This window comes from Dunckerocampus dactyliophorus, chromosome 8 (assembly GCF_027744805.1).
Source record: "Dunckerocampus dactyliophorus isolate RoL2022-P2 chromosome 8, RoL_Ddac_1.1, whole genome shotgun sequence".
Lineage (NCBI taxonomy): Eukaryota > Metazoa > Chordata > Actinopteri > Syngnathiformes > Syngnathidae > Dunckerocampus > Dunckerocampus dactyliophorus.
In genome coordinates this window covers 1054509-1076717 of record NC_072826.1, presented here as the reverse complement: position 1 = coordinate 1076717, position 22209 = coordinate 1054509, and the positions used below count along the sequence as shown (strand labels likewise).

The window sequence follows — 22209 nt, the reverse complement described above, 5'->3', positions numbered from 1 at the left end:
AAATAAAATCAATAAATGAACATTTATGGCTACTTTTATTGCGCTGAAGACGTGTGATGTGGCAGCGAGATCAGCACAGACACCACCTTTGTGTTTTGCCACGAGTTATTTCTTGAATTCAAATGTGTTTCTCATCTTCTTTATCAAAGTGCTGGCACTTGCAACACTGTCCAACACTATTGGCAAGAATCACGTTCGAATGACCTTAAATGTTCATTTAACCCTTTCTTTTATCATTTAAATGTGTTTCAAGTAGTTTTCTGGATGTAAAACAATAACCGGGAAACTATAGAAATGTCTTTTGTGTTGACATGTGTGGCTTTCTGGAATGAATTCATTGGATTTGCATTAAGAACTGATTCGGTTAGAGTACGGTTCATTTTGAGTCTGACCTTTTAGGATGGATTCATGACGCTGACCACGGTTGCACAATACTAAACGAATGACTGAAGTCAGACGTGGGGTGGCCCCCGGACTGAGCGCCAGTAAATCACAGGACTCTCACAGAGGGACAGACAAACATTCAAACTCACATTCATTCCAACAGACAATTTAGAAGCCTTCTACCATTTTTTGGCCCATGCTTTTATCAGTATGCCACATGTCGAATGGCTCGGCACGCAGTCTTTGCTGCAGACAGCAACTAACTACCCATAAAATGAATAACAGGGTTTGATTTAGAACATTTCTAATACAAAAGACTGACATGTCTAGTAATTCCTTTAAGGACACACAATTCTCTCCTTAATTTTTCTCGGAGGAATGAGTTGTTTTTGGGTTGCATCACATTTTCTGACACTGATGGTCTCTGACTTTATTCCCCTCGGGCAAGGAGAGGACTTTTTTGTCCTGATGGTACAATATAAAGTATACATTCCTTACAGTTTACTTCACTATTAATGGGACTGAAACATCGAAAGCTTTGAACCAAGTATGAGATTCCCCTAATAAAAGAGCATGTGACTTATTGCATATATGTGAGCCATGCATAGTCCATAAACAGTATTGATATAATTGGGAATCCAATGTTGGACTCATTCTTGCACTGCTGAGGTGTCTTAAAATATTTTATTGGAACCCAAACCGCATCGAGGCGCAACACCGTTGAACTGCCTTGTCGCAGTACTATATTATAGTACTTATTCATTTCTTTTATTGGTATTTTAGATCAGATCATTTCTCAGCACTGGCATTTAATTTCTCTGGGTTTTCATTAAAATCAACGTATCACCACAGAACTTTAAATGATAGTGGTTAAATTATTCAAAAAGAGTTTTTCCAATTTATTTTTGCGATAAATCTAATTGTTGACACGTCAGCTTACAAGACAAAGCAACCAGACATTCTACAACTACTGGAAGACCTAACTGGCGATGAGTATAATGAGCAGGATTGGGTATCTCCTACATATTACCTGACACCGGTGCCAAATTGGGACTCTTGAACCAGCACTGGTGCTTAACTCATTCAATCCCAGCCATGTTTCAAAAGACAACCCTTCAGTAGCGGCCATTTTAGACGATTTTGACTGATCTTTCAAGGCACACAGAATATTGTGTTGTATGGTTATGTAAACATGGAACCCACCAAAAGAAAGAATAGACTCCTATCTTTCATCTGAAAAAAACGTTAGTTTGTACCTTTTTCCGTTCTTTAGTAATCAGCAGTAGAACATAGGTACGTTTCAGGAAAATATCAGTTCCCAACTAAAAAAGGGAGAAAGACAGCTTTTTGTGAAAAGATACATTTCTAGCATAACTTTCACTTTGACAAAAATATGTTTGCTTTTGTGACAGCGCAAATATCTAAACAACTGTGCCACAACATAATACATCAAAATAACAATTTATTTTCAACAAATATAACACCATGAAGTACAGTATATACAATTTTCACATTTGGAGCTAAACAGTGTGTGTGCACCCATGTGCTTGCCGAGCTCTTATTTAATGCACTTCTGCCACCTTATGGCTGTTTTTATGGATTAAAATTGCTCTCACAGCACATCTTTTAGCTTGCACTTGCGTCATCACCTCTAATTAATAGTAACTATTAGGGCTGTCAAAAATAGCGCGTTAATGGCGGTGACTGATTCATTTCATGAATTACTTCAAGATCTTTAGCGTAATTAACGCATGCGCATCATGTCAAGCCACACCTCTCTTTTATGACGGCAGAAGGGGTCACAGTAGCGTCCCCACACAGAGTCTGGCACTTTTTAATAACTTTATTCTGACATGAGCACATCAACAGCAGCTTAATTCCAACACCATATACAGTATGTACCGCCAACACGTCTCGTCCGCTCGTGATCGGAACACTTCCTCAATGTCACCAGATGACCGTGAGGTGTGTTCACGGACACGCCGAACATTATTCTTCTTTTTATTATTATGCGTGTATGAGTGGTCTAAATAAACTGAAAGACAAAGAAAAACAGTAAGTGAAAATTCTTATCAGTCACTAGCGTAACTCATACTGCGGAAGCACAATTTGCTGCATTTAAACATACTCAGAAGTTCCAGAAAATATATCTACACTCAGAATATGTGAATTCAACTTACGTTACGTGGTGTCTTTTCACGCAACCCATCATGGCTCATAATAACCCTGTTAAAATGTGTTCTGCTACTATTAGAGAAACCAGTGTTAGCTAAATAGACTTTTAGACGTTTGCTGTCTTTTAGCTTGACTACACTTTCCTGTTCATTTGGAGCTGTTACTACGTACAAAGATATATAATCCTGCCCTGTCATAAAATACAGCAAACAGGGCGTATTTAACACAAAGCTGCACATGGTGAATAATATTGATTCATTTATTTGAAAACTGTGATTAATTTTAATAAAAATTGGTAATCGTTTGACAGCCCTAGTAACTATTAATTAATAGTAACTGTTAATTCAAAATGAGGCACCGATACAATAAATACTTTGTTTTTCGGTCTAGTTACTACTGTTTATGTCACCACTGGTACCATCATGGTACGCTACTCGTCCCGAGATTGGAATTGCTGCAGTAAATATGGCTATTACTACAAATATAAAAACATGGATCGGCTGTGAATACATGATTTGAACATTTTATTGAATTTGAAGATGTTGTGTGAAGGTCCAGAAGGATTATTGCTCAATCACTAGTCAGTAGTCCAAGGCCCTCTCTCACCCATTTTCGATATTCCAAGTATATGAAGGAGTCCCTTTTGATAAATAGCCCAGTGAAGCGCTGGCGCACACTCCAGAGCTGAGAGCTGTGCTTTATGAATACACCTGTCACTGTGTTTACTATGAATCTGCTGTAACACAAGATCAAGGACACCTCAGTGATTGGAAAAGATAGGGAAAAAAACGCTGCATGGTCTGCTATCATGTAATGTTACTTCAAGCAGATTTATGGCTCTAGCTGTGTATATGGCTTAGCACCAGGGATAATTGATCATTGACGTGAGGGTGTGTCAAATTAAGATATTTGTTTGCTGTTCGGCATTGTGTCACAGCACTGGGGCAGAAAACACAGTAATGACACCATTTTTTGACCCATGAGCTTATGAGATTTTTTAAATGATGCGTCAGACAATTTGGTTTGTCTGCACACATTTCTAAATCAACTTGTACTTGATTGAGCGAGGTGAGCATTTGATCAACCAGCAAAGCCTTGTTGGGACGCGGAGCTGAGACTGTTCTTGCAGTTGAGTCATTGTCATGCTGGAAGAATCATCTTCACATCTTCACTGGCCTGTCTGAGAACAGGAGGTTCTCATTCAGAATTCCAGGGTATACGGCCCCTCAATGCGGTGGTTTTTCCTGTACCCTTAGCAGAGAAACAGCAAATGTTTCCACCTCCATGTTCGACGGTGAGGATGGTGTTCTCAGAGTCGTCTCTGAATCAATCAGGTATGCATTGAAAACCTTCAAATGGGCTTATGCATTTGTATTGTTGAGCCGGGGGACCTTGCGGGCACTGCAGGATCTCAATCCTTGACAGCAAAGTGTGTTACCTATGGGTTGCTTGGAGACTGTCGCAGCTCCCTTACAATCAATAACAAGCTCATCCTATGTGATTCTGGCCCGATCCCTCACCTTTCTCAGAGTAATCTTACCCCATGAGGTGAGATCTTGCTTGGAGCTCCAGAGCAGGGGTGATTGACTGTTACCTGGCGGGTGGGGATCAACTACTTACATACAGTATACTCTATAAGGAGTACTCTTTATGATCATGCTACAGTATATAACTGCTATACAAAAAATATGTTATCTCGCTCACCTGAGCAGTGTCTCCTTCAAGCTCCAGTCCTCTACCAGAGGCTTGAGGGTTCTGCGTAGCTTGGGGGTTACCGCCCCCCGTGACCAGGTCAAAACTGGCCCACTCCAGCCTTCACCTCCCACATATTCTCAAGCTCTTCCTTGATATTTCTCCATCTTTTCCTGTTCCTTTTTTCAGATGTTGCTATCAATCGGGATTACTACATCTGTCACCACCGCTGTGATGTTTGTCTACCACCACTTGATTCTGGGACCTCCAGTTCATGTTTGATACACTTGTAACGGTACATTATTCCCGCGACCTGGTTATGCTGCTCAATGTATGCATTCCCTGGCAGCATCCTACACCCTGCTGCGATGTGCTGTACTGTCTCTGGGGCTTCTTTGCACAGTCTGCACCGGGGGTCCTGCCAGATGTTGTAGACCCCATCCCCTATTGATGTGTGTTTAGGGCGTGTTCTTGTGCTGCCATGATTAGTGCCATGTGCTGTCTTTCAGTTCAGCCTTCTCCAGCCACTGGTATGTTTTTCGAATGTCAGCCACCTCTTCAATCGGTCGGTGGTACATGCCATGCAGGGATTTGTCTTTCCGTGGCAGCCCACCTGGCTCCTCCTCCTGGTGTCTGTCAGGCATTCTCTTAGCATGGCGTCCGTGGGGGCCATCTTCTTGATGTATTCTTAGAGGCCCGTTGTCTGGATAGTGCCTGTGATGCTCGGCCACCGACTTTTTGCTTTGTGTACAGCCTGAGGATGCTGGACGTGGAGTGGAACCCTCCTTTGTGGGTGGATTTCTTGCTTAATATCTGTGGCTTGCATCTCTTCCATGGGCCAGGGTGTTATGCCATCTGATTACTGGTTAGGGTATAGGTGATCATGGCTTGGATTTTCTTATATAAACACTCAAACCTCAGTTTTCATATGCGCCAGGGTTTGTATGATTTGGTTTTTGTCAAAAATGTTCACCAAAATTTTGCCTCTGTTTTCAAAGAGTATTGAACATAACATTGTACTGTATCGGTCCTTGAAATCCTGGCTTGAATTTTCTTGTATTAAGGGTCAAACCTCAGTTTTCATACGCCAGTACTGTATAGTTCCTCAAAATTGAGTGCCCAAATAAAGCTAACTCAGCGTCTGTGCCTTTTTGATTGCGCGTGACTGCTGTACGTGGAAGAGATCCGTGTTGACAACAAAGCAACATGGTGGCTACACTTAGTGAGCAAGGGTGCACATTAAAAGTGAAAGACAGGAAGTGCTTTAAGCATCATGCATACTGGGTAACTAAATACAAGTGGTCAACAAAGGTGAAGTATCCGCCGTGCAGCCGAACTGGAGTGGAGCTCCATCTTCGTACCTCCGAGCAACGCGGGTCAAAAACCTTCCCACAATGCAACCCACCCTAACCAGCACAGGGCAAGAGGGCAGAGCTTGGACACACTCCTCCATCACCTGACAACACCTGGCCTTGCTGGCGACACAACCGTTGGTGTCCAAAGTGTGGAGCAGGGCCCATCTGTAGAAAGTGGCTCATTGCAGAAATAAAATAAACAAAAACCCAGCAAAAGTGGAAAAATAGAGCAGAAAGGCATACTATGCATAACCACAAAATAAATACAAAAACACAAAGACTTGTCACTTATAAATCGTTTTTTATTTTAAATATCAAAGGACAGCTGGACAGCCTTGGCAAAAATAGACAAAGACAAGTCCATCAAAGCATTGACACGGCATTGTTCAACTACACGCTGCCACTATTAATGCTGACACGTCCATTGAAAAGCCAGCATTTGGCAAACAGTACGATACGTCATCAAGCGCCAATTCCACAACTTCACACAATGAAAGATGATAAAGATGATATTAAAGGAAATATTGCATCTTCTTCTTATTATTATTAGTATTACAACAGTGCTTTATTTGGTCTAAAAAATGTTGTTGTCGTTTAGCATCAATTTGTGGGACATAAATAAACATTTCAAAATGTAGTTGCATTGTTTTGTGACATGGTTAAATAATAAAAAAAAAAACTTTTCTTAAAATGAATGTTAAAATCTCATCTCCTCTTGTACTCATGGACCCAATCTCGTGCATCGCCTCGTTTCGTGAGTTGGGTGTCTCGTGGCACCCCTATTATAAATGTATATGTGTGTGTTTGAATGGATTCTACCGTTAATGTAGACATTAAAGTTACGTTCTGAAATAAAGACGCCAGTTATATTATGCATTCTTACAGTAGTATCAAATGTGTAAAAGATCAAATCATATCCCCAAGTATGCTGTAAGGCACTGGCAGAAATAAAGTCAACAGAATAACATATCAAATGTATTTCTTTTTTTAGACAAAGACCAAAAAAGACTTGCTGAATGAACATCTTTGTTTGATGGGATCAATATATATATATATATATATATATATATATATATATATATATATATATATATATATATAAAATGAAAAAACGCAAGTCTTAGCCATCAGTCCAGTCAATAATAATAAATAAATAAATAGTGCAAAGCCCTTTAAATAAAGACACATTTCTTTAGAAGTGGCAAAAATGTGTCCAAGCAAAGATGAGTAAATAGCAGTATTTGTCATCACATGGGTGCAATGAAAATGCTGTTGTAGCTTGGAAAAGTAAACGATCCAATACTCAAAATGTCATAACAATAACAAGCGTGCAACATTTCAGACTGAGCATGGTGATTTCAACACGAGGTCACAAAGGCGCAGCATTACAAAGTAAACAAGTTAAAAAGCAAATAAGCTACCATACGTGCCTGTGTTGGTCTGGCTGGTCAAGATATGTTGCTAGATACTGATCTGCATATTCTACAAACGGTGGGGCTTTTGTCGAGTTTCGCGTCCTTCTTGTAAAGTACAAAGACCTTCCAAACTTTTTTTTTTGCTTATGTGTTGAAAGTCTTTTGCGGTGATTAGCTAGTTAGCACTAGCACGGCTGCTGCTATTTACATCCATTCTTGTCGTCAGTCATGGCAAGCTATGTAGCATGCGCGACAATTAGGCGATAATCTATAACTCGATTAATCAAATAAGAAATATAAATGAAGTTGATCACTTTCAATAAATTGACATGTGCACACGTTTGTTTTCCTCTTGCTCTTCTCGTTACGACACAGGCTAGATGACAAGAGGGTTCACTCTGCATCTTTCTGGGCACGTTGGTTCTCTATTGAAGGAACGGAGAGAGTGAATCCTTCTCTAAACCATTCTGACTCTTTGTCTCAGTAGGCGGGACTGCTAGTGAGTTGATACACAGAGAAGTCCGCCAGCTTAGTGTTAGCACAAGTTAGCGTCGTCAGCTAACTTGAATATGAATGAAGCGATGCACAAAAGCGATGGTTTCTGAGCCAAAGGCCACAGCCCCAATATTTCTTCTATTTTATATTTCACTGAATAAACAGGATGAGCGCATGAACTGATACTGCTACCGGTGGAGGTGCAGCAGAGCCTTCGTCCCGACAGTCAACGCTTACCAAGGTGTTTGGTGGGCAACGTAAATTAAAACAGCAAAAAATGGTGCACACTCACAGTGTCGTTCACTATATGTGAAGACTTCCTGTTAAGGAATGTTCATTATTTATTCAAGTGCAGTTTGCTTTCCAGAGACTTGATACTCTTTGCTTTTAATTGGAGTGTTATTTTTTTCCTACTAGAGACAGGGTGTATTTTGTATTGTTTTTGGTTACGGTTGTTATTGTTATTAAAGTGCAATTTTTGCTGCGAGTCCCTTTTATTTTCATAGTTTTTTTTGTTTAATACATTATGTTTAATTTATTTTATTTAAAAGCTCTTGAGATTCCAATTACAATCTTAAATGCGCTTGAGAAATTAAAGTTTATTGCTTTTGATATGATGTACTAGCATTATTATGCCATATAATTAATGAATGTCGTCAGTAATATCGATTATCAACAGTAATTTGTAGGACAATTATCGCCCAGCAAAATTTGTTATCGTGACAGGCCTAGCGACAATCCTTTCACTGGCAGGTCAGGCCCCCCTCTCTGTTTCAAAGACATGTTTTGATCTGACTGATTCTGTCACGATACCCGGTGCATGTCTCCACAATCGATTCATCTAAGGGTTTATGGCTGATTCTTATCAATGCAGGAGGCGGCTACAAAAGAGGCGAATCTCTCGGTTGTCAAACAAGATATTCAATCAAACTGTTTATCGTTCAACCCTAACATACGTACTGTACAGTACAATATCAAATTACACCTGTCTGTTGAACAAGTAGTTGGGTGAGAAAGAGCTCACTACTGGCACGATAATATGAAAATGGAAGAAGTACAAGATATCAGTCAAACGCCCTCGCACTTGAGCTCTATGAAAGATCTCACCTCATGGGGTAAGGATTATTCTGAGAAAGGTGAGGGATCACCGGAGAACTACACGGGTTCAACAAATACATAAAACAAGCGACTTGGTTCCTGAGGTTTTCAAGTATAATTCAGATGTTTCAGCAGGAAGTGCATGACGGGGTGATTATCTGCTTTCCTTCTCTGCTGTTAAGTTGAACCATGCTGGGTAGTTGCAGCTCTCTCTGCCATTTCACTCCAGCTGATTCTACAATGTTGGTACAAGCACAAGAGCAAAACATACAAGTCCATTTTAAAAGTAAAGACATATCAAAATGTTTTATTTTAAGTATCTTCACTGTGTGCAGATATTTTTAGAAGTCTAACTTTGTTGTGACAAAAGGGCATCAAAAGTAACGTCGTCGCTGGAATAATGAGAAAGTGGCTGCCACAGACTGTTGGGCCGTACCAGACCAGGCCAATTGGAATGTGCTTGGGCCCACGTCACACCCACGTCCGGCACGTCTGGCCTCTGTGAGCTCACTGACATGCGTCCAGGCGCCACACGCTTCCCCTTTTTGGCACGGTTGAAGGAGGTAGTCTAGGGAACGGCTCCATGAACTTACACATGCACGCCTGCAACGTAGCCACGTCACAGAATGACTGTAATGCGATCACTGCTTGCAGGTTCTTAAAGATAAACGGCACAATTCCGAATGTAAATGAAAGACAAAGAGTGCAAATGGCCGCAGACACCTTCCACAGTAGAAATAGCAAAAGCAGTGTATGAGCCACCAAGTTGGAGAAATTGCAGCAAAGCAGAGTAGTAATGATGGGACAAGCAAACGCTCAGCCTGAGAGCAGACCAGCGGGAGGGGGGACCAGTACGAGCGGCTTAGTGTGAGCACGGTGAATCATGCAGGTTTCAAGATGAAAGACAGACGCGTCTTTTGTATTCAGTCAGCCAGGAAAATAGGGGAAATTTACTGGTTTCATAACAACACAAAGCATCATTCTAACTGCCTGTTAGGTTTGCCTGGAAGGGGGAAATCAAATTGATCGGTGTATCGGTGAAATTGTCATCTCGCAGTCCTGTCTCAGACAGATTTACGCAGAATTCCCCCCACCGTCTGCAAACATGCACCTGCTCTGTTCTTCTCACATGTTTTCTCACTTTCTCAAAATGTTTCCATTTCTCAAGGTTGTGTCTTAGTGTGAACGTGAAACCTTTTTCGAGGTTTTTTTTGGCAGATGTACTGTGATCTGTCTTTACAGAAAGTGAAACGTATCGTGTGTGTGAGAGCGAACTCTCAACTAATTTGCATGACTTGTTGAACTTGAATATTGAATATTGACGTGAATATTGACTAAAAGGAGCAGTTGAAGACTTATTTTGTTGACAGACCTTAATGATATCAAATTAATTACTGCTACCAAGACAAGGTTGATTTATTTCTTAATTGTAACCAAAAGTAGATACTAATTAAGTATTGCATTCATCCAGAAAAGGACCAGAACATTCAGTCTAGCTGCAACTATAATTAATATTGAGGCCATTTGATAGAAACCACAAATTGTCCGCCAAAATCATCATCCATCACCTGAAACTCACAATTGTTTAAAAGAACCTAAAGCTTAAACCTTTTTAAAGCCAAACTGCTTAACAATTTACCCCAACTTGTCTGCTGGATGTGAGCAGAGCAAAGGTATTGATCGTTGTGATAAATACTGAGTGTGCATCTCCTAGGGGCTCAGCTACTGATTGTGTTTGCTTTTTTTCAGATGGTCACTAAACGAAACACCCATCGATCTTGGGAATGACTACCGGCGTCGCATGTCTGGGGGCAACTTGATCATTAGCAACTTGGACAAAGACCAAGACACTGGGATATACCAGTGTAAAGCCTTCAACACGTGGGGGTCCGTCCTGAGCCGGAAGGCTACCGTCCAATTTGCATGTGAGTGCTAACACACACGGACATTCTGACATCTGGATATCTCTTGTAGGTCAATTTGACACGCATGTAATTTGCTTGCGGTCTTGGTCTACTTTCATTTGCTATTTAAATTGCCTTGGAATTGATTTTAGAGGGGTTGATGGTAATTGAATGAAATGCCAAATGCAACAAATACTGTGGGTAAGGCAGATTCTCAACTGGATTGATTCCAATTAGCGGTTCCAGCTCTGACAGCATCAACAACATCTAAACTGACACATAGTTTGCCAAGACACTGTGATCCATACAAACCCAAGTCATGGCTAAGATGTGTATTTTAAAGATATAAAACCCTGCCAGCCATACACCACAAGCAGAAATGACGTGGGTTCTTCTTTTCCTGATAGAAATCGTAGTCACCTCTCTTCTCGATCAAACTTACACACTATTGATTATTCCCCTGGATGAAGAATCATTCATTTACTCTCATGAGCGAGGCTGCCATTATCCGTGTAGTTCTCTGGTGAATCTTACATGTGGGGGCTGGGTGAAGAGTAGAGCTGCTTGACATTTATTGTCTGCCAAATGCACGGGAGGGAGGTCTCAGAGATCAGTATAGCTGATGCACTTTCTCTGTGTAATGCTGCCGTGCCTATGTAGGAATGCTCTGCCTCCTTTCCAACTGTGTCCTTTTGAAGCTCATTGTTATTGAGCGACAGCTCAAAAAGTGCAAAGTGTCTTTGTAATTATCATCGTCTCGATAGAGATTATGTTTGCCCTTCATATTCCAGACACGTACAAAGTTGTTTGAAAATTAGTCCAAGTTTCTATCAACATTTTCAAATCAAGTCATACGATGTCACAATGGAGACTCGATTTGCCGTGGCTCTATTGCGAGCATTACTACTTGCTTCCCTTTCCCTTGTCCTACAAGGGACATAGATTCTTACAAAGCAATCATTGCAGCTACAGTGAGTTGAGGCCTCAAGCATTTGCACTTACAGCGTGTGGCCAGTTCACTGCTGTGACGACCTATATTTTTCTGCTCCCCTACATTGCTATATCTCTACCCTCGCTGATATTTTGTGTCATCAAATTGTAACATGGCTAACTGAACTGGGGTCTCGATTATAAAATTGTGTGTGTACTCGGGCTGCACGGGACAATCCACCTCATGGATCGGCAGTTTTGCGATACATTTTGCACTGCGTGTGTGTGCGCGCTCATGCCTGTCCACGTTGACGGAAAGCCTTCCCTGCAACGTAATGTCCCATTTCCCACCCTGTACATATTTCAAGTGAGGGACAGCCTGCCTAAAAGTTGGGGAAACAGCCACGCGGCCGCCCGCCCAACTGTGATAGCGATACACGGAGGCGACTCGGACGGGTGGATCTCCTTAGCTACATTCCCCTCACCTCCTCCCGGCCCTGCCGTCGATGGTTTTGAACACATCACCTCCATAAACGGTCAAAAAAGATGTTTTCGTTTTATAATGATTCAATAATAACAATAAACAATAAAAAGGGATTTTGGGGAGAAAATGTATGCACAAAAAAAAACGTAGACCAAATACCATTCCACCCCTACTGTGCACAAAAGCGAAAATTGTGTGCGCACAAAAATACAAACTTAAAAGGCGTGTGGGGGTCGCACAGTGGCCTCTTGGTTAGCACGTCGGCCTCGCAGTCAGGAGATTGAGGGTTCGAATCTGTGAGTCTCACTGTGTGAGGTTTTCACGTTCTCCCTGTGCATGCGTGTTCTCTAATTGAGACTCCATGTGAATGTGAAGGGTTGTTTGCACTGCGTGTGCCCTGCAATTGACCCCAACTCTCGCCCAAAGGTTGCTGGGATAGACTCCAGTTCGCCCATGACCATGCAGTATTGGAAATTAAAATGAATGATGAAAAAAACACTCGCAAGCAATTTTCCTTTTATAAATCACACACCACCTGGAAATGTGCGCCGCAGGGTCCCCCTTATATCTCTGTCCTCAACACGCCCACGTTCAACCATAAAGAGTCAATGCAAAGCACCTCATGAATGAAAATTCATATCAATGAGCCTGCTGACAAATGGCACTTCACCATGAATCACTACAGTCAGTAAAATACCCAACAAACATATTTAGTAACACAGAAATTGAGGCGCTCTTAGTTGAGGTGGAGAAATTTATACATTAGATAGATAGATAGATAGATAGATAGATAGATAGATAGATAGATAGATAGATAGATAGATAGATAGTCTTCCAGTTGAGCAGGACAGTGATAGTAATCTGCCATTGAAACTGCTCTTGTGTGGGGAGATGATGCTGTGCATTTTACGATGCTGGTTGTCCCCCTCAGTGTCCTTTGCGGGATGTTGGGTGTGTTTGGTAGTCACAGCAGTGATCTCAAAAATTAAGAAAGTGCAGCGAGTGGCAACATGCTGTGACACAGAGGAGACAAAAACACTCCCATTCCGCTGCCTTTGCTGAAAAAAATACTCAAATGTGTGTCTGTAAACATGATAGACAGACTATTAATCCCATCCAAGACAGCAAACATTATTGCACCTATTTCAGATCACAGGACAGAACTTAAATAAATTATATTATTCCCAAAATGATTTCATTTCCTCACACTTCTCTAAACATAATCCCATCGTAATCAGGGGTCTATTCCACTTCTATTGCTTTAACTGAACACTTTATAGCGATCTGAATGTAGGAATTATTTCATGAAAACACTCATGCATCATATTAAGCACTGCACTTCCAGGGGCACAAGTACCATTCCTCTAAATGATACTAAAACTCACTGAACCAGCAGCTTTATGAGAATTAGAAACAACAAGCAGCTTCCTCAGGATTAGAAATACATTTAAGTTGTCTTTTTCTAGAAAGCTTCTCTAGCAAATGCAGTACATTTAAGTGTTGGGCTCACCAAGGCAGCCTGCTGAGATCAGAAGGAAGTCACCTCTGTCTCTATTTCAAGTCAGCCATCTCCTCCTTTGACCTCTGTGGTGTCCTGTCGTGACTTGGCACTGTTTGATTCCACTGCGGTCATCAGAGGGCTGCTCATTAATCTTACCAACACGCTGTCCCACTTCTTGCCATAATCTTCTCCCTTCTAATTTCCCTTATCTGTCACACTGACTTTCTTTTGTTTATGTTTGGAAGGCTTACACCAGTTTGTGAGCCAGAGGCTGCAAACAGATTAGAGAACGGTCTGCAGCATCTCACCTCCATCAGTCATGAAGTCAGAGGTGGTTTATCATCCCACGTTTAAGTTTTATCTGCCATAAACTGCTCATTAATTTGGAGGTGATAGGTTGTGCTGCGAGTATGGATGGTGAGACTAATGCTTTTAAGTGCAAGATTACACCACATTTAATAATGATGTTACTTGTGGCTGCTGGCAGCGCAAACTCATTTCTCATGCGTGCTCCCTAGTGTTTGTTCAGTCCGTGCGCTGCCTAATCTTTTCCTTGTGCAAAACAGTAAACGTAGAGCTATAGCTATCTCTTTCATCAGCACTCCAGATGCTTTCAAAGCATTACAGGCTGTCAGGAGATGTCCCAGGGCAACCACTGATGTCATATTAAAGTCCCATAGCTCAAAGTGTAACACCAAATGCAGGACTCAGTGAATACGTGGAAGCTGGGGAGAGTATGCGCAGATAGCTGTCTGTCCATCGCCCATCACCACCAGACATAAAAAGGACTAAATTAACTTAAATACAAATATAAGGCATTGAAAAGATGCATTCAAAACATTGATGTGGTATTCTACACTAATCATCAGCGTTTATTGCAGGTTTGAATGATCTCACAACAGACAAAATAATCCCTAATCAAAACACAGTTTACTGTTGCAGCCGTAACCCATGGCAAAGTGAAACTCAACTCTGAACTCCCGACGTCACTTCCTGTCCGCCCCTCACTGTGCTCCTACAGGGAACACATTTATAGCAACGAGCATAAGTGTTATTTATGTCGTAAATGGCTTATTTTCTGTTATTATGTCTGCTGGATGGGGTGATTGCGATGTCAGTTCATGTCTACAGGGGTCTAATAATGTTGAACGCTCTACTTAGAAGTCGCAAACAGGTTTTCGATGCTCTAACTACGAAAATGTTCCATTTATAAATAAGGAATCGCACTTAGGGTTGGGTCTGGAACCAATTAATCGCGATAAACAAGGGATTACTGCATGTGTTTTGATTTGAGTTCATGCTTTTCAGCTAAAATCTTTACGATTTTTCACTCCTCAGATCTTGAAAACTTCCGAACGCAGACAGTGAGAAGTACAGTGAATGTCCGAGAAGGCCAAGGAGTGGTTCTGTTATGTGGCCCACCTGCACACTCTGGAGGTATCTTTATTAGCTTTTTTTCCCAGTTATTTGTATGACTCCTACTCATTGTGTAATCTAGCTGTCCATGAATCTATTCATTTTCTTTTAAGTTTTCATAAGCCTTGCAAAGATTCATCAGCTGGCTTTCTTTGAGCAAATTCAACTGATACTGTAGCTGTATTGTGTTAATAAAATAATGTAATGACAGCCAATTTCCTTGTTATAGTCGTACACCTGTTCTTACAAATTTACTGGCAAAGATTTCTTTTTTCGGCATTTGAGTTTTGTGGAAATATGCTCATCTAATTCCATGACAGTGACATCCAACAAAAGGGCTTGAGCATTTCATGAAAACACACCCATCCTTACATGTGCTTTTAAGAAGAAAAGCTAAAAATTCTCCACTCCAAATAAAGATGCAACTTTTTTTCTCTTTCCGTGGGCATCCGCGAGGCATGAACAATGGCTGCTGTTGAGATTGTCTCTCCGTTGATACAGTAGCTTGCACATTGGAGCACCAGTTTCCCACACAAGAGAACAGTTTGGAGTGTACTGCATTGTGCAGCTGGTCTATTGGATAATGGGCAAGAGTTTTCTCTGTGAAATACAGTTTGACAGCTTTCTGCTCTGATGCAGGCTTATGCACAGTTGCCTGCTGTAGCCAATGGACTAGTCTGTATTCCATTTTCAGAAATGAAGCTGTGGGGGCCTGGCGTTGCTTTCTTTTGTTGTCATTCTCCTTCCCTTCGCTTGCTTTGTGTCATTCATTTTCATTTCGAAGGGAGTGATTGTGCACATAAACTTCATCTGACACCTGCAAAGCCGGCGATATGCTGTGGGAATCAAGACCGTTTCAAGTGTGATTTGAGTGGGTTGACTCACTGTTGAATGCGGAGGAACAAGGAATTTCTGACTTGTCAGCACAGTTGAAGCAGAATTCCGACTGCATTGACCAAACTCAAACTCCACTCAAAATGGATGAACAGTATGAACAAGTCGTGTTGTGATTGGAAAAGGGTTACTGCGTTGTATCCAAGCAAGTATGTTTACTTCCTGAAAGAAATATGTTCAGGTAATGGTCCCTGCTTATCAAATCAGAAGCAACATTGTGCCAGCATCACTTCAACCAGGTTGGACAATCGCTCCTTCAGAAGGCTTAGATTTTCTCCCTCGGAGAGATGATTGACAGTCATTGCTTCCCTGTTTTGACTGAATAGTCGTCACCTCAGAAGTGGTAGACTACACAGAGCCCATTCTCGCTACTGCAAATCTGTGCAGTGTGCTCGTCTCGGAATGATATACTTATTCATCGTGACAGGCCTCTCTTCTCTTACGAAGGAACATTACAACTAATCGCTGCTTCTCACCCTCAGACCATCTACGAAATCTATCTTTTCATCTCATTATCCATCCATGCCACTGATTTCACTTCGTGACCTTTGACTGATGACTGTAAGCAGACTAGGGCGATGGTGTAAACTTCCTCCTCTGTTCAGAGAGGGCCTTTCAAGTTTGACATGGATGGCTTCTTTCACACCTCTTCTATACCAGCGCTCTCGGTCCTCTCTATCCAGAATTTGGACATTGTTGTCCTCAAAGGAATGTCCCTCCTTTTGGAGATGCAAATTGGAGATGGATTAAAGTTGAAATGTCTTCAACCAACAACAAGAATCCAGTTGCCTCGAGTCAACCTTTTGCGGATTATGACTTGGATGACTGAGAATATAGACATATACCACAGACATATCACGGGAATGCCACCGAATGCAGTTGTGTTTAATTCCCTTACGTAAAGTTGTTCGTCCTTCACCAGATTTAAATTATAAAGTTTTGGTGCCTTAAAGTGATGGTAAACTTGATTCCTTTTACTGGCTGAAGCTGTTATGAGGCAACCACAAAAGTAAGTGGGGTGTCATAGTCATAGTCATGTCATAGGACTCATGCACAAAAACCCCCTCACACGTAGACTCCCATATACTCACTATGGAAACAATTCACTGGTTGGCAGGTCACAGCGATACGTTTGGATGTGACATATCTGCCCCTAAACAAATGCAAGAAAATGGACCTTATCTTAACTTAATAAAGTGCCTTTCTACAAAGCTTTGGAGGCTGGTTTCATGGCGAGAATCCACAGCATTGTGCCACAAAGTCAACAATCCTGTTTGTAAAATGATGTTATAATGGCCAAATACAATCAAAAGTATTTTTTTCAGCCTTACCTGTGAAAGATAAGGCGTGAGATCTTCTTTGGACTGTATTCCATGCTGACCATGTGTAACCCGCCTGTTTCGGCCAACCCCCCGCTAGGCTCAAACACAAGACCTTTGGAATGGGAGTCGAGAGCGCTGACCGCCAGGCCAAAAGCCCAGACTGTCAACCCAGCGTGACCCTTTAAGCCAAGGGAGTGAGGTTTACCAACGTACACTTGCGTAGCCACGCTGGCTGGCATCCGTTAGACATGAATTAACCATCTTGTATGTTTTCTCTGTATGGCGGCGATGCTGAAGTATGATTCAGCGCTCACGTCTACGTCACTCGAGAAACTCGTACATGCGCAACAAGTCCACCTCCGTGACTCACTGAATCCATGCGGTTCACGATTCACTGGAGTCACCTGTCACAGAGCGCATGCGCGGAAACTCATAGATTGTATTGAATTACACCAATCACGCAAGTTAACGCGGCCCACTTTGGAGATAAAATTATAGACTCTGTACCATTCTGTAAATAATGATGGCTTCTTAAATTTAGAAGAAATAAATATATCCTGACATTTATCGTCAAGAGGCTGTGATGTATTTTGTGATGTGGATTTGAGGCCATATCGCCCATCCCTGCTATCAACCAAGCTGAGGTGTCCTGTCCGTCGCGTGCACGCGTGCGAGGGTGATAACGTATTATCTTGTATTTGCTTTCAAATTACAGAGACAACAGCAGTCTCGTTCTCTTTCTCACCAGTTTTATTGCTGAAGGAGCAGGACTAATGTGCGTGCTTTGTAGTACAAATTAATGTATTTCATGTTTTTTTTCCGGATTTTGTTTTTGCTGTTGATATTCTGTAGCTCTTCTGGACTCTTCAGGTCTTTTTAAGGGGGTAAATGTACATCGGGGTATCAAGTAGTTATTTTTTGTCTCAGTGTATAACGCCTTGGTCACAACCCATCGTACGGGCTCCTACGACCGGTCTACGTGCCGAAAAATGCAGAACGTGTGTGACATGTTGATTTTCGAGCCGTAGACTGGTCCCAGACGGGCCTCAGAGGTTCTTTGTCATGTCAAACAAACTCTATGGGCGCTTTAGTTGTTTTCAGGTTGCAAGACAAACTTACGCACTTCGTACGTCTTTGTGCGTCGTCCGTATGGCCAACGTGTGTCTTTCGTACATTTTGCTGGTGTCAGTTTTGGGCAAAATGTCAATGTTTTCATACTTGGCACTTGTGGACTCGTATGTGTGTCGTGCACCACACGCGCATCCCACATACATAATTAGTGCGGCCAATACACGTTCAGATATTTTGCACGTCCTCCATGCGTGTCGAGATCTTACTCTAAGTTGTCCACAAACAAAACAAGCCTAGGTCCGGTTGTGACCAAGGCTGAAGATGACCGTGCACCTTAACATTTACTGTCTTTTTCAGAGCTGACTTTTGCATGGATCTTCAATCAATATCCGCACTTTGTCCAACAAGACAGTCGTCGCTTCATCTCACAAGAGACTGGAAGTTTGTACATAGCCAAGGTAGAACCCTCAGATGTGGGAAACTACACTTGCGTGGTGAACAACACCGTCACAAGGGAGAAGATATTAAGCTCTCCGACACCACTGGTCCTCAGAAGTGATGGTAAATTGAATAATTGAGCTTTACTACTCAGATGAACATTGATCTGGAAATGTTTGAACACAGGCTTGACCACACGTTTTCATGTCCAATACCAATCCTGTCACCATACATGCCCATATCGATACCAATCTGATACGGGGATGTAACCTTCTTTTCTCTTTTTTTGTTATAGCTGTAGATTTGTATGCATGTACTTTGGTTAATATAGATATAAAAAAACACCATGTTCAGATATTCTGCTTCCCTGAAGGAAGAAAGTAAATTGCCCACAGCATGATTCATGTTATGCGATGCTGCCGCTGCTGCACATTACTTTTAATGGCCTTTTTGATTGGTCACCACACCTAGCAGCCTGTTTCAAATATTCCAAATAAAATGGAATGAAATGAAAGCTACAAACTGGACAAAATGTTAAATCTAAGTCTCAAACCAGTCTTGACCATAACTTAAATAAGTGTAACTTGACACATAGATAAGAGCACATCCAACTGACAGTGTAAAATGGCACACAGTGCCTGCCCTCCGATGTTATATCAATGTAGTGACTCAATATGAGGTCCAGATTGTTTTTCAAAACAATTTAACATTTCAGCCTCCTCAGCTGTCAGTCTGCTCCTCCTTTCATCGATAATAATGGAGGCGGTGCTGAAGAGCCTCTTGCTCTTGTTGAAGGTGCACAAAGAGCTCTTCCACGAATGGCTTTGGTCGGGGCTTTCTTTTCTCCTTTGCAGTAGATGACTGTGAAACCTCTGCATACTCTTTACCGGTGATGTGCAGCGAGGTTCATGGCTGGAGAGGCACCGACTCCTTCGGAGCCAAGAACGAAAAGAAAAAGGAAGAAAATAATTCTTTCGTCGAAAATTGCATTTTCGAATCTTTCTTAGTCCCATTTATTTATTATTTATAAACTGAAAAACTAAACTGAGCTTTTATTTGTATATGAAGCACTTTTGCCTTGTCTTTCTCCTGGAAAAGCTGTTTCTTCGTTGTTAAAGTCTGTTTAAGGCCTTTTGCACAACATGAAACTGAGTATTTACTTGATAGTTTGGGTGTTTGGATCAGACTTGGCCAGTATAGGGACGATACTAATCAGTTCGAACCATCTTTACCACACAATATATTTACAATGTAACCTTGGTTAGCGTATGCCCCTGTTAGCATGTTTTTCGGTTAACGCCGAAAATGTACTCCAAATTTTTGCCTCAGTCTGCATACTTTTTCCAGGTAGTGTACAATCATTATATTAGTACACTGCATGAGACCGCCTTCCCCAAACGTCCTTGTTAGCACCCTTTTAGCTTGCTACTACAAGGAAACAGGAACCGTAAGTCAGCTATGTCACCCAGCTACGATGTCATCAGCAGTTGACTGTAGTTCTTTGCCAATTAAAACAGTTACACCACAAGTCTCAAAAATGTTAACACAATGTTAACACAAAACTATAACGTTTTTATAGTTGTACATAGTGTATAGCAATACTCGCAGAAAATTATTCTAGTTATAAAGAAATGACGAATGAAAGTGATAAACATTTTAACGAAGACGTGATTGTTGCCAAAGACACAATGTGGCAGCGAGATCAACACGGACACCACCTTTGTGTTTTGCAATGAGTTATGTCTTGAATTCAATGTTTCTCACTTTCTTTACCAAAATGCTTGCACTTGCAACTTTCTTTGGCTCCATTTTGGGTTATGTTGGATCATGGAAAAACACAAAGGTGGTGTCCGTGTTGATCTGGCTGTCTTTGGAAGGTACAGTATAAAAGTGGCGTTAAATGTTCATTCTGCGTGTCAATCTACAGTATAATTGTAAAACTATTAAAACATGTTTTGTGTTAACATTTGTGGCTTTCTGGAACAGATTAATTGGATTTCTATTCGGTTCGAGTATGTTTGTTGGACCGACTGGAACGGATTAATTCTGCTAACCAAGGTTCCACAATAACTTAAATGTACAGTTTAATTGCATCCTATAGAAGTCTTCATCAAAGCATCCAATTCAAAGGAATTCATGCTTGCGTGTTTTAAATGTATTTGTATGCGGCAGGGTTGTTGTGTGTAGGTGTAACCTACGCACCGGTAGGACTACATAGTTTACTTATGTGTGCTTATTCACATTTAATGCATTTTATGAATCATATGTTTTTCTTTTTGGAAAAAAGGGCACCAGATCACACGAGTAGCAGCGAACCAAAGGCAAATGTTGCATTCTGCTCCCAGGGCCATACGCCGCACAGGGTACCTTTATTCATAACAGAATGTATAACTTCAAAGTGATAAGTCCTAAGTAAATTAGCATTTGCTAAATACCATCTAATACACATCTTTTGAAATGTCAGCTTTCACTGTTTGAAATGTTAAAGGGAGCAGTAACTGAGCTGTTCAAGTAAGGTGAATATAAATAAAATCATAAATCAAGCGCCAGTGCCACTGGTGATAAATATCTACTAAGCATGTCTTTTACCTAATGTCTTCCTTAAATCTTTTATAAGCCACCTTTGATTACCATCCCCCTTTTCCAGCCCTACAGTTGTCACTTACTCTGCAATCGCGTAACGATTTTCTTTACTTACTGCCCCCGAATGTCACTGCTCTCTCTTTGATCCGGTGTGCAGTCCACAGCTCCAGTTCATTATTTCTACAAAATCTTATCATATAATGTCTCTCTCTTTTGTAGGAGTAATGGGGGAATACGAACCCAAAATAGAAGTCCATTTTCCTGACTCGGTTCCTGCTGCGAAGGAATCACTTGTGAAACTGGAATGTTTTGCTTTGGGAAAGTAAGTCAGCATTGTTGCGTATGTGACATGAGATCGTTGGTGCATGGATAAGTACTGCTCTACAAGATTTAAGCTTGCAAAAGCATCACATTATTCATCATCATATTCATCACTTGAGTAAGGTGCAATATCTATTTTTAAAGCTTTTGAACCCTGATACAGTCACAAACACTTACCGTCATAGGACAATTATCTGTTCATTTGCAGCCCCGTTCCAGAAATAAGCTGGAGGAGAACTGGTGGAGTCCCTTTTCCTAGCAAAGTCAAAATGAAGAACTCAAACGCTGTTCTGGAAATCCCAAATTTCCAACAGGAAGATGCGGGAACATATGAATGTGTTGCGGAGAATCGACGGGGCAAAAATGCTGCACGGGGTCGGATTTCATTCCATGGTGAGTAAACGGATTCCTTCTTACATTCATGTAATTCAATCAGTAGGGCTGAAGTTGTATACACTTCAAAAAGCATGTGGAATTACTTACAAACGCTCCACAATGTTCTTCAGCACATAGTTCCACATGTGACCAAGTGTTTGCCCCCTTCCCGATTTCTTATTTTTTTTTTTTATGTTTGTCACCCTTAATGTTTCAGATCATCCAACAAATGTAAATATTACTCCATGACAACACAACTGGACACAAAACGCAGTTTTTAAATGAAACCTTTTATTATTAAGGAAGGAGAAAAACAATCCAAAGCTACATGGTCCTGTGTGAAAAAGTGACTGCCC

General features: G+C 41.3%; 1 protein-coding gene across 4 annotated transcripts in view; it reads left to right on the top strand.

Moving 5' to 3' along the window:
• cntn3b (contactin 3b) overlaps positions 1–22209 on the top strand; it is a 74640-nt gene that overhangs the window by 18885 nt on the left and 33546 nt on the right. For 3 of the 4 annotated variants that reach the window (XM_054783751.1, XM_054783750.1, XM_054783749.1), the window contains 5 exons: positions 10364–10539; positions 14772–14870; positions 18494–18697; positions 21377–21479; positions 21687–21871. In XM_054783751.1, coding sequence (XP_054639726.1) covers positions 10416–10539; positions 14772–14870; positions 18494–18697; positions 21377–21479; positions 21687–21871 — 715 coding nt within the window. In that variant the 5' untranslated portion in view covers positions 10364–10415. Of the gene's footprint in view, positions 1–10363; positions 10540–14771; positions 14871–18493; positions 18698–21376; positions 21480–21686; positions 21872–22209 lie in introns of those variants that run through there. The other variant, XM_054783752.1, reaches the window with a different exon arrangement.